The sequence below is a fragment of the Euprymna scolopes genome, chromosome 15, assembly GCF_053919585.1.
Source record: "Euprymna scolopes isolate OS-2025 chromosome 15, ASM5391958v1, whole genome shotgun sequence".
NCBI classification, from domain to species: domain Eukaryota; kingdom Metazoa; phylum Mollusca; class Cephalopoda; order Sepiida; family Sepiolidae; genus Euprymna; species Euprymna scolopes.
In genome coordinates this window covers 98,811,337-98,825,128 of record NC_136496.1, presented here as the reverse complement: position 1 = coordinate 98,825,128, position 13,792 = coordinate 98,811,337, and the positions used below count along the sequence as shown (strand labels likewise).

The 13,792-nt window shown below is 31.9% G+C and overlaps 1 protein-coding gene across 2 annotated transcripts in view; it reads right to left on the bottom strand.

Moving 5' to 3' along the window:
- The window catches only part of LOC145294026 (cullin-associated NEDD8-dissociated protein 1-like), a 172,911-nt gene that overhangs the window by 49,196 nt on the left and 109,923 nt on the right, over nt 1-13,792 (bottom strand). For both annotated transcript variants that reach the window (XR_013869806.1, XM_080140993.1), the window contains exons 27-29: nt 9,027-9,094; nt 6,832-7,021; nt 3,666-3,854 (exon numbers count right to left, since the gene is read on the bottom strand). Coding sequence is in view for 1 of the 2 variants with exons in the window: in XM_080140993.1 (XP_079997119.1) it covers nt 3,666-3,854; nt 6,832-7,021; nt 9,027-9,094 (447 nt within the window). In the remaining variant the exon portion in view is untranslated. The remainder of the gene's footprint in view (nt 1-3,665; nt 3,855-6,831; nt 7,022-9,026; nt 9,095-13,792) is intronic.

The window sequence follows — 13,792 nt, the reverse complement described above, 5'->3', positions numbered from 1 at the left end:
CTTAGCTGGACAATACCTCACCCCATGGTATGATTGGTCTAGTATAGGGTATCGATTGCTGCTGGCTGTTTAGGGACATGTTGAACTAAAGAGGCACAAAAAAAAAAAAAAGTCTGTACAATTCAAAAAACATAACTAATTTTTGTTTTATGTCTTATAAATATATTCTTTGTATTTACAGAAATTAGAGTTTTCTTCATAAACAAAAAGGCTAAGTCTCTTCTCTGGATGTTGGGTGTATTATTCATTTTACAACTTTCAACTAGAGTGTTCTTTTGACATGAAGCAATTTCAAGATCTGGGTTAGAAAGCAATATTCATGCTATGAGAAGGGGATGGGTATTCACTTCAGTCTCTCTTAAAACGCTTGGGACAGACTATTTTATATAATCAAGTACTGTTACCCAGCATCACCCAGACATCTTTTCATCATGGCTATTACATGTTATGATTTTCATTAGAATTATCTCATACAAGAGTTAATCTCAAAAGACATGTCATATCTGACCCTAACTGCCCCATACTCAAGTCATAGTAAAGCACCTGCTCTCAATGGTTTTGTTTCGCTTGCAGACAAAACAATATTATCTGGCTTGTGTCTTTTCCAACTTGTGTAAAATGATAATTTCTGCTTTTCTTGGTATATTTTCCCAAATGTACACTAGTTTCTTCAAGTCCAAATCTTTTGCAGGGCCCCTGGCACATTGTTACAATATCACAACAGGGAAAATATTTGATAACAAGGATATATACATTTCTCTTCTTTATCCTAATCTGTGCTGTACTCTATATAGACACACACACACACACACACACTTGTTTACGAAATACAGCTCTATAAAATAAAACAGCTTCGTTATTAACCATCACATGAACACCAAAGTAAAGAGTTTTTTTTCACAAGTAAATCTTTGTTAGAAGTAGGGTTAGATATGGAGAATGCTAATGGTGTAATGGCAGTTGGCCTACTTCTGTAGGTTGGTTGTTTTACAGCATATCAACCCTTTTCAGGTTATTTAATGCTGAATCCAGTGATCTTGAAGAAATTTTTTTAATAGAATATATTGTATTATTTTTTCAAGTCGGTTTCTATTTAACCTATAGTTGGGACCTTAACAGGTACTACCACTCTGGGTCAGAGTGAACCTGGGAGCAACGCCAATTAAGAGATGGCTCCATACTCCCCAGAGCCCGCAAGCTAGGGCCTCACCATTGGATATAGTTTAAGGTCATATCCAGGACCTACTTCTGTAGGCAAATAGTTAAATGCTCTACATTCATCTTTCGTACCTAGAATACTATGTACGCCCACTTGATTCTGTTAATTGCAATCAACTTATGTAACAGATACATTTTCTCATTCCTGTCATAGCCCTCATCACAAATGAGTTTTCTAATGCCTGTGGACACATTTGTCCTAGCTGATCCATGACCTTCTGTAATCAACTTATTTCCCCCCATGTTATTCTTTGAGCCAATTCAATATATACATAGATCAATTAATTAAAAAAAAAAAAAAAAAATATATATATATATATATATATATATATATATATCTTTGTCAAACCAGAAAGATTTCAACTTGTTTAAAAAGTAGATTGTACATGGGTAAAAACAACCCACTATTAACAAGGCAAGTGGTGACTAAGTGTACAGTATCACCTGTTAAAGATACTATTCAGATGGCAGGTGTTATTTCAAAGTTCTTTCTCTTAAACTATTTATTCAGCTTAACAGCTTGAGACCACAGCATGCTAAGCTTACATTCAATTCACTGTTACACACTATCTGCATTTGGTTCAATAAGAAAAACACTCGAAGGTGAAATTAAGATGTATGATCAGATCAATCTCTTGTCACATTTTATAATCTATTGCGGTTCTGTTTTACCATATTTTTATTGTACACGATTCATCAAACCGAGGCATTGTTCCAATTTACTTGCCTTCCCATGAGGTCAAAGTTAAACACAAGGTTGGTTTTTAATGTGGGGAAAATCCAGCTCCCAAAAAGGAGTATTCTGGGTGTTGCAATATTTTGATCCTATAATGGGGTATGATCCTACACAGTCGGACGATTCTATTTATAAACGATGCTGCTAAGAACTGACGAATCAAATAATTCACGTTCTGCTACAAACCAATCAGAAACCAGAATTGCTTCATAAATATTAAACCTTTTCTGGAGCAATTTCACATGTTCTTTCCCGGATTTCGACACGGTAAGAATATTTTGTTCTGTGAAACTGTCTACTACAAACAAGTCACCTGCCAGGACTTGTGTGTAACAGCGAACCATCTGAAACTCAAAATGGGTTACACTTCTGCTACCACTTGTGTGTAACAGTGAACCATCTGAAACTCAAAATGGCTTACACTTCTACACTGGGTAGAAACAAAAATTTAAATTGTTTCAGTCTAGAAAGATTTCTCCCCCATTAACCGAGGACAGAAAGAGTGCATTGTAGTTTCAGAACAGATACTACACTTTTTTCCTAGCAAAAGTGTTTAATAACACAGCAGGTGACATTAATCATTCAATTTAGTGATAAGCTGAAAATAAACTTAAAACTTTACATTTTATTACAAAATTTGGTGGATTTGTTTTGTTTTTAAGTTTTTATTATTTAATTTTATCAAAAGTTTTCAAGACTTTAATTATATTAGAATTGAGTATACTAGATATTTTTTTTTATTCCAATGGATGTTAATTTTCTGAAATAGTTTTAAAAATGAAACTAAATACTTTTCGTGATTTAGAAATCTTTTAATTTGTATAAAAAGTGTGAAGTAACTTTGCAGCATTACAATTTAAAATTATAAAGATATAAAAATATTTAAAATTATTAATTTTCAAATTATTAATTTTCAAATTATTTTGAATCCACTTATCGCCTTAACTTTTAAAATTGGTTAATTCACTGAATTTTACTAGATTTAAAAAATGTTTTAACTTATTTTAAGTTCATGATAATATCACTTACAAATGCAAGAGGATAATAGTCATGTTTTTACATTTATAAGTGTGCATGTCTATATATAATACCTACAATACTATACATACAATGTGCAGCCCAGGAGTTTTTTTTTTTTTTTGGTTTTGCTTTAAATTTTTAGATCAAATACTTTAGTTTTATTTTTCCTTAAATCTATAATCTAAGAATCTATGTGCCAAGTAAGTAAGCAGGCTGATAGGAGTTGAGGTACTAATTATGTGACTAATGTAGAGAGGGTGAAACTAGCTACATTGTTTCAGTAGTGAGAGGAGAATAGAAAAGTAAATATTGATGAAGCACGAAATAGGATTTAAAAGTAAATTTAATTTCAGTTTTGGATTTCAATAAATATTCCATTCAATAATAAATAAAATTCAATATGAAATTATTGAATTTAAAAGAAAAATATACAAAGTTGTCAATTGTTATGCTAAATGGGCCAGTATTTTATATATATATTTTTTTAAATGATAAACATTTAAATTGTTAAGCATTTTATCATTTGAGACTGTACAATTTGCAAATAAAAGATTAAATCACTAAATTTCAAAAGTTTTTACTGAAAAAGAAATATTGTATTATTTATCACTTCTTAAAACCACATCCAAATGATATCAAACTCAATAAAACGGTAATTTTAAAATGGAGAAACAAAACAAAAGTTTCTTACTCGAACTTTAGTCTCGTGATAAAGATGAGGGAGAATAGAATCCAATAATTCTCGGATAAGTGATGGCTTGTTATGAGCAGCAGAGTTGAAAGTAATCAGAGCAACCCGGCGCACATTCAGATCAGGATCTTGAAGGGTTTTCAAGAAGTCTCCAATATAGGATCGCAGTAAAGAATCAATGCTCTGCGGCTAGAGAAAAATAAGACAACTTTTATATAAGATTCATTAAATATGAGGGGGGGGGGATTAAATTTTGTGGTTTAGTTGGATTAAAATGTAAGAATCATTTTAAAATTTTAAAACAGGATCTCTAGATGAAACCACCTTTTCAAAGTTAAACTCAATCTTCTTTTAAAATTATTAATCATTCACTAGATCACTTTTTCAACAATGTAAAAAACAATTTTAATAAATAGAAACATTAATATTAGAATATAAGAAATTAAAAAAAAAAGAAAAGTTTTATTCAATGTTTTGAAATTTGTTTTTTAAAATGATCCCCATTATTGTAATGGTTGCGTAAAAAACAAAAAACAAAAACACATTGCACAAAACCAGAAAGAAAGAATAATTTTCTCTTTAAGGATTCTTCTGCTTCACATTAAATGCTTTCTTAGCATAAAATCAATCATCACCAGACTATCTTTCTTAGCATAAAATCAATCATCACCAGACTATCTTTCTTAGCATAAAATCAATCATCACCAGACTATCTTTCTTAGCATAAAATCAATCATCACCAGACTATCTTTCATAGCATAAAATCAATCATCACCAGAATATCTTTCTTAGCATTAAACATACTGCATATCCCCTCTCCCCTCATTTTATAGGGAAAGAGCTTACATCTGTATCTTTTTTTTTTTTTTTTTTTTTTTTTTTTTTAATAATTAGACATTCTTTTTGTTAACATGATTTAATTAAAAATTATGAAATTGAATTAATTATTTACATTGGTAATTAAAAAAAAAATTTTTTTTTACAATAGTAGTATGAAAAAAAAAAAAAAATACCACAAAGACGTTTTGCTAAAAGTACACCATAAAAAAAAAAAAAAAAAAAAAAAAAAAAAAAAAAAAAACCGCCTTACTTTGACCACAAATGTTTTATAAGAGGATAAAAATTTTAAAAATACCTTAATATACTTTGCTTTACTCGACATTTTTATTATTAGGATGGTTGTCTTTGTTGATTATGCTTATGTGCCTTTTGTCACAGCCTGCAACTTTCTGTGAATTATTAACTAAAAACCCGTCCTACATAATGTGGGATGAGACCAGTTTTCCCAGTAGATTTAATATTTTAGATACATTTTCAATTTAACAACCGTTTATATATAGGCTGACATCTATTGGATGGCCAGTAAAGAAACTAAAAGCAATAAAATATAGGATAAAAGCAGTCTATCCCAAGGTGGATTAATAAAGAGCTCAAATTGAGATTCCTAGGGAGTAATCAACAATAAGAAGCTTTAGAGTATAACAGGTAAATATTGAAAACAACCAAGAAAAAAGAGCAACCACAATCTTATAAGATGCACTTCATGTTAAGCTTTTATTTGTGCCCACCTGTTATGATAGAATTTTGAATGTAGCTTTACATTCATAACCATCAAAGCTACATAACTACAAAATCCACATACCGATATTTTAGATAAAAATAAAAATAGAAGTTACCATAAAAAACCTAACAAACATTTCCAAGATTTATAAATCTTTATTCTGAACGATAAATGTGTTGGAATAGTACAAAGTGACCTACTCACAAATGCCATCCATGGAATCATTAATACCATTCAGAATCCAACCGTATTTAGTGGGAAATAAACTACATCATACCAGACTTGTCCACCAAATTTCAATAATGAAGGCCCAAGAGTATTTTGTTGCTGTTCAATAATATGAAATCCACTTTAATGCTCATCTCGGGTTTAATTTTGAATTGGCTTCACACTCCTCAACCTTAATCGCCTTTTCCCTAACTCCATTTTTTTCTGTGGGGTTATCTCAAAGGTCCAACAGTCTGATAACTGATACACACCTCTCTTGGTATTGTCTTGATTTTGACTGATAATAATGTTCAGTTTAGAAAAAAGTCTGGGGATATATTTTGATAGACATTCTTGGAGATAACGTCACAAATATCTGAGGGTGGCAAGTGTGAATCTCGGCCAGTATCATACCTCCAAACGATCTCCCTGTGCACATTACTGAACAGCAATGAAACAAACGTTTGGTTATTCACGGACAAATACCAAATATGATTGGATTGCAGAAAGGATGATCAATTTTTATCAAATAATGCCACATATGGAATTTTAATTGGATGGGAGAGGGAAGAGTTGAGCTTCAATCACCTTGTATAAGGTTTGAAGTTTCCTTTTACACGAATTCAGACAATAGATTTATCTCTAACTTAAATACCTGTCTAGGGTTCTTAAATGTTTCTAGAATTTAAAGGCAATTTTATTAAAGTTTTTCAATCATAAGGTTGGAGGTTTTGAAAACTGAAGATAAAATAGCTTTGGTATCAACAAGAGAAGTGGCATGTATTATGTTTTTTTCCTTTCATTTACTTTTTTACATTATCAAATTGAATCGTATGTATATTTACAAATTTTAATATGCAAAATTAAATGTATAAAAATAAATTCAGTTTAAAAAAACAAAAAAAAAAAAAACACCTTTATTGTTTTGTCCTAAAATCAGGATGCAGTGTTTATAGAGTAAAAAAAAAAAAAAAATTGATAAATATACTATAACCATGGGATATAAGATTGCATGTATAAAAAAACGTTAAGAAAAGGCATTTTCTACACAAGGATAGAGTAAGTATTGGGTTAGACTAGTGGAAAATTCTATTAGAAGTTTAACAAATTAGAATTATGATTACAAGGAAAGTATTTTATTTTAGAGAGGGAGTTAATTTGACTGATCATAGATGTGAATCCCATTAATTGTGACCCCCCCCCCCAAGTTATACATGTTCATTTTTTGCTATAAACAGCAATTTTTAATTAATACGGGTTCTTGCACAACTATTTCAAAATTCTCTTCATTCTCACATGATTTTGATGAACCAATCAGAACCATTCCTACCTCTCAACTATCCCTCCCACAACATCCCCAAAGAGTGCGTGCACATTCACACATTAGTGTTAACTTACCTGATCTGAAATGGTGAACTTGACTGCTGTAACTACAGTACTCCTAGTATATGCAGAAGGTGAATTCAAGTAGCCCTTGAGGTTATTCAACAAAGTTGCAGGGTCAATTAAAGTAAGTTTACCTAGACATTCAGAAACTACATTACGTGTTCCTTCCTCTGGACACTCGCAATGAGCAAACAACATCGTCCTGAAAACAAAAGCAAAAAAATAAATTGAAAAAATTAAGAGGGTGAAAATATGCAAAGTAATACAAATAAGCCCAGAAAAGGAAAAATTTCAGTTTGATCAAAATTTCAAAGACAAAAAAATGATAGTCCATACCAATTTAAAATCTTACTGAATTTTAATCAAATTTTAAAAGATTGTAATTTCTGGTCTTATTTTGGTGCCAATTTGTCAATTTTAGGAATTTCAAACCGAACAACTCATTTAATCCACTCAGGTAGACAACTTTTATTCACCGTTTATATATTTCGTATCACCCATTTATAACCAATGCCAAGGGGGAATTTTACTTAAAGGTTTGGAGTTCAATTCCTGGTGAAGGAACTTCAGAAAAAATAAACTCAATATTTCCAAGATAAAAGTATTGTAATTTGTAGGATTTTTGAGACGAGCATTGTTAAGATGGTCGGAGGTCACATCAGCTGAAACATTTGTGAAAATAACATCTAAGACTACACAGTAGTTATAATAATCCAAATAATATGCATTTCAGATTGTTTTTATATTCACACTGCTTTGACCATTGTACTTTTTGATCTTTTATAGGTTATCAACTATCACAAAATATGTATGAAGTATTGGTTGTTTTGTTGTTTGTAAGGGTGATCGATGGCAAACTTGTTTCCCGAGAATGGACTTTTGCATCTGGTGCACTGCAGCGTCTGTTGTAGTCATAAGTCAAAACTGGAATGTGTTGCAGTGCTTCACCATAAGCCTACCGAGACTAAACTGGATTTTTATCAGGATTTACTCCCTTAGCAGTTGCCTTTCCCAAGGCATCCATAATGCAGTGGAGCTATTTTTCTTTAGTTGGTGTATATATCAATATATTTTCCTTTAGTTGGTGTATATAATAATATATTTAAAAAAAAAAAAGTTTTCACTCAATCGCTAATCCGAGGTGTTAATGTCACCAGCCAATTTAATATGATCGAAACAAGCTTTACTCATAGTTCGTTTGTCTTTTTTTTTTTTTTTTTAAAGTAAATGTGATACTAAAAATATAATCAAGAAATCGATGGCTGACAAAATGAGAACAGTCTGAAATTCTGTAGATTCCAGGGTTCAATAAGATGCACCCGAAGAAGGTCAGAGGTTACATTAGCTGAAATGCAAGAATAACCTCAAAGATGAGATCAATAGCTCAAATTTAAATTTAGAATGCTCATCTGAAAAATTCTGAAATTCAACTCCCAGAATAAAGTTTTATTTAAAAACCTGCATCCTGTTAGATTTGCATATTAAGATCTAAAAAACAAATGTTCATCAAGAGGTTTCAACTGAGCATCATTTAAATGTTGGAAATTTTTATTTTGACAATTTATTTTTAGTCATGGGTGATAAGAGTTTTGTATATTAGATATTCATCTAAATCAGTCAGAATTTAAATGTTAAGCCTATGTAGAAAGGTATCTAACAAATCGCTATTTGAAGATTCTAATTCTTTATGCTTATATTTCCATATTCTTTAGAAGAAACTTAAATTACTTCTTTCAAGAGGTAATATTTTTCAGATGGATGTTTTTGTTTTTTTTGTCAACATCAAATTAAAAATGGACACCACCTTTGTCATCAGTAGCAACTCCGCTACTAATAAATACTAATAATAGCAATCATTTATTTTTGATAGTTAAATAGTATATTTTTCTCATACGGAAAAAAAGTGAAAATTAGGGAATCTCCAAATTCTTTGACACTTTTTGTTGCACCACATGACTTTTTTTTTTTGTTTTTTTTTTGACATCTTCCAATTTTAACTTGCCTCTCCTTATTGAAACACCAAGAAAAGAGTGATAAGTTCTGTTAGAATATTTGCTTACAATGTTAACTGCTCACTTACAAAGATTTACTATTGACATTTTCTAGTTCAACAGTAACTTTAATGATACTTTGGTCTTTCCCTTTTTTTCCTTTCCAACATTGGATTCATAGAAAAAGTTTCCAAAACATTTACACTTAAAACTCACCAAATATCTTGCACATAAGGTTTGAGATGATCTACTTCCATTTCACTAACAGACTGACAACTGATAATCTGCAAAAGGAGAAAGAGGAAACATTAACTATTAGAGTTGAATTCAAAATATTTTATCATAAACTTGCAAGTTAAAAAAAAAAAAAGATTAATATTCCTTCTTTGCACATTACACTACAATTAGTAACAACATCCAGTACTATTTAACAGTAGACAGAAAATAGGCTTGAAAGAAATGGCAAGAGATTTGTTGATACATGGGAGAGGACAAGATAGATTATTATAAGGTGCAACAAAGTGATAAAGAGAACGAGAATGAAAGATAAACACATTTACAGTAACAAAGGGATAACATTAAAATATTTGCATTTCTGGGAGACAATGTATTTTACTTTATAAGTTAACAAATTTATGTTATATTAACTTGTTTTTAAGTACATTTATTTTATAAAAAATAAAATTTCAGTAATCAATAGGCATTACAAAAATGTAATAAGCATGAATTATTGTAGTTATCTCCATTTGTTTCTTGAAATATTTTTTTCCAAATGGTATGTGAGACAGTTATTCCATGGATACTCTTAAATTTCATTTTTTTAATTTTTTTTTTATTTAAAAATAAAATTGGATTTACATGATTTTTTTTGAATATTTTTGTTTTACCACAGCAATACAGATCAGATTTTTTTTTTCTTTTTAATATGGGGAATTCTAGGTAAGAACTAACATTTTATGTCCATTGAAGAATTTATTTCATTTCCTAAATTATTCTGATGCCATTTCTTTGTAAAGCGGTCAAGTGAATATAACTGGTCAGGAATAAAAAACACAAAAAAAAACAAAAACCTTTGTTGTAATATAGATATTTGAAGTTTAAAAGGCAGTGAAGTTTATATGAATGCATTCAAAGATTGTCCAAGTGAGAGACGAAAGATGATATGTAATAATTTTATTTTCTCACTGTTACATCTGATTAGTTCAATCGGCACCCAGAAACATATTGCATTGTAAAAACTAGTGATGTGAAAATTACAATGCCCCTGCTCCCATTCTGATAAAATTACAGATTCTTTTCAAATTTCTAAATATTTAATTATTAAGTTGTTTTGATTGATTGATTGATTGATTGGTTTTACGGCATATCAACCTATGTGGTCATTTAATGCCGGAGTCTTTTTTTTTTTTTTTCTTTTTTTATTGGGAGGGGGGAATGACTTTTTCAGCCTTTCCTCCCTTTTTTTATAAAATTGAACTAAGAAATTAAATGTTGTATTTATACATGGATGTGTATATTTGGGTAACTTTAAATTTCCTTAAATTTTCTTATATAAATTTACTTTCCTTAGGTATGCTAGAATATTTGCTGAGTTGACCTTTTCAAAAAGGTCTTCCATATTGCTTTCTGTATAATATAATTTTCTAGTTGGGGCAAGGTCATCACACCCAACTAGGATATGTTTTACTGTGAGTGTCTCCTGGCATGGGATGCACTCTGGCGCCGATTCTCCATTTAGTATATAAGAATGAGTAAAGTTGGTGTGCCCTATGCGCAGCCGAGTCAGTATCACATCTTCTCGGCGTGATCTCTTGATGTCCGGACATCGTTCCTTAAGTTCAGGTTTGATTAAGTATAATTTGTTGCCCTCTTGCTGACTCCACCGCAGTTGCCATTTTTCCTGTATGTATGCTTTTATCTGGGGTCTAAGATCAGTATGTGGAATCTTAAAATTGTCAGTTGGAAGGTGAGAAGATCTTTTTGCAGCTATATCTGCCCTGTCATTGCTTTGATCTCCACATGGCTGGGGATCCAGACAAGAATGTTTTTAGTAGTTGAAAGGATATTGATTTTTTCTATTAATTTTGTTGTTAGTGGATTTTCTTGTTTTTGATTTTGTATAGATAATAGGACTGATAGAGAATCTGTGAGAATGATGAAGTTTTTGGTGGTTTCCTCTGAAATTATGTTGAGTGCTAGATCGATAGCTATAGTCTCTGCAGTGAATATAGATGCTTCATTTTGAAGATTTCTCTTCATTGTGGTTTTATGGTACGTTGCTGCACATCCAGTGTGATTGTTGCTTTTAGACCCGTCTGTGTAGATAAAGGTGTAGTCTGAATATTGTAATTTTAAATGTTGAAGTTCGTCATGGTATTCAATAGGGTTTGTGGTAGATTTGGACTTTTTGTTTAGGTTGAGTTTTATTTCAACTTGTTTCATGGTCCATGGGGGTGTTTTAGGCAGTATGAAGTTGTGAATGCTGGAGATTGGAATTTTCGATTCTTCAATGCTTTCCTTCATTCGGAGCCCGAACGTTTTGATAGTTTTTCTTCTCATGTTAAAGAGTTCTTCATATTTAGGATGGAAGGTACATTGGTATGCAGGGTTGATTGGGCAAGACTTCAGTTTCAGTAAATATTGAAGGGCTAACTTTTCTCGCCTTAGATCTAGTGGGGGTTCGTGTGCTTCCGTGTATAGACTGTTCACGGGGGAAGTTCTGTATGCTCCTAGGGCCAATCTTAGGCCAGTATGGTGAATAGGGTCTAGGCTTTTTATATATGATGTTCGGGTTGATCCATATAGGAAACAACCATAGTCTAGCTTTGAGCGGACTAGTGCTCTGTAAAGTTTAAGGAGTGTTTCCCTGTCTGCACCCCAATCGGTATGTGCTACCACTCTCAAAAGATTTACAGCTTTGTTACATTTTTTTTTCAGATAGTTTATGTGTGGGATGAATGTTAATTTTTTGTCAAATAAAATCCCTAAGAATTTGTACTGGTCAGTAACGGGTATGGGCATTCCTTCCATGGTTAGGACAGGATCATTATGCATGTTCTTTAGTTTGCAGAAATGCATGCATTTCGTTTTTCTTTTGGAGAATCTAAATCCATTCTCTTCCGTCCATCTCATTACTTTGTTTAAGCACAATTGAAGCTTCCTTTCTATTATAGATATATATCTAGATCTACAGCATATTAGGAAGTCATCCACATATAGGGAGCAATCTACCCCAGGGTTAAGGTTTTTTACAATGTTGTTAATTCGGATACTGAACAGGGTCACTGACAGTATACTCCCTTGAGGTACTCCATTCTCTTGTTCTTTCAAGTCCGAGAGAGCTGTGCCAACCTTTATTCTGAACCGTCTATTTTTTAAATTTTCAATAAAAATTGGCATTCTGCCTTTTAGTCCAAGCGCCTTCAGATCCCTTATAACACCGTACTTCCACACAGTATCGTAGGCTTTTTCCATGTCAAAAAACACTGCTGTTAAATGTTCCTTCCTTACAAAGGCTTCTCTGATGAAGGTTTCAAGTCTGACTATGTAGTCTATTGAACTTCGGTTTTTCCTGAATCCTGTTTGAAATTCTGTAATAAGATTCTCTGTTTCCAGGAACCAGATTAGTCTTTTGTTTATAATCCTTTCCATGGTCTTACAAATGCAGCTTGTTAGAGCTATTGGCCTGAAATTCAATGGATCTGAGACGTTACTTGATTGGGATTGGATGTTTGAGTTTTCAGATTTGGGGATTGGTATTATTGTGGCCTCTTTCCAGGTCTCGGGTACGTTTCCACTGGAACATATAATATTGAAAATTTTCAAGTAGGTATTTCATTGAGGTTTCTGGAAGTTTTTTGAGGATTTCATATGGAATTTCATCGGGCCCTGTAGCTGTGTCATGGGATTTGGTTAGCGATTCTTTTAATTCAGGCAAGGTAAGAGGTTGGTTGCATTTTTCAGTATTTTGTGATTTAAATAGAATTTTCTTTTTCTCTTCCTTTTCTCTAATCTTTTTGAATTTCTCTGTTTGTCTGTCACATGATGAAATTTTTGATAAATTATCTGCCAGGTTATTGGAAATGTCTTTTTGATCGGTGTATATTTTGTTGCCTTTAGAGATGTGGGATAGTGGTGTACTACTACATTTTCCTTCTATTTTCCTCATCATGTTCCAAACTGTTTTCGCCTTGGTATTCACATTAATTTTGGATATATAATTTCTCCAAGTTGTTCTTTTGGATTCCTTTATGATTCGTCTGGCTTTTGCTCTGTTGTTTTTGAAGAAATCCAGATTTTCGCTTGTTGGATACTTTTCGAATTTTCTCAAGGCAGCTCGTCGAGCTCTGATGGCTTTTCTGCATTCTTTTGTGAACCAAGGTTTGTTGTGATTGTTGGTTTTGGTTGTTTTCGGTATGGTATTATTTGCTATGTTTGTGAGTGTTTTAATGAAGTAGTTCAAATGGTCATCTTCATCATTCTTTTCGATAATTAATTGGTTTTTGCACTGTTTCTGGAAGTCTTCCCAATCCGCTTTATGTAGGTTCCATTTGGGTGTTTTTTGTTCAGTGCTAGTACTTAGACTTTCCAGGATGATTGGGAAATGATCACTCCCACAGGTGTCATTGTGTACTTTCCAGTCATAGTCCATATATATGGAAGGATCACATAAGGTAAGGTCAATGGCGGTGAAAGTACCTGTTGCTGGGTACATATAGGTGTAGTTTTGATTATTAAGGAGGCATAGATTATTTTTATTTATTATGTTTTCTATTTCTTTTCCTTTTTTATTTGTTTCTTTACTTCCCCATATTACATTGTGACTGTTGAGATCTCCTAGTAGAAAAAAGGGTTTAGGGAGTTGTTTTATTAATTGAGTTATCTCAGTTTCATTGATTGTATCTTTTGGAGGGATGTATATTGAGCAAAGTGTTATAGTTCTATGTAGAGTCACTGAAACTGCAATTGCTTGCAAGTTTGTG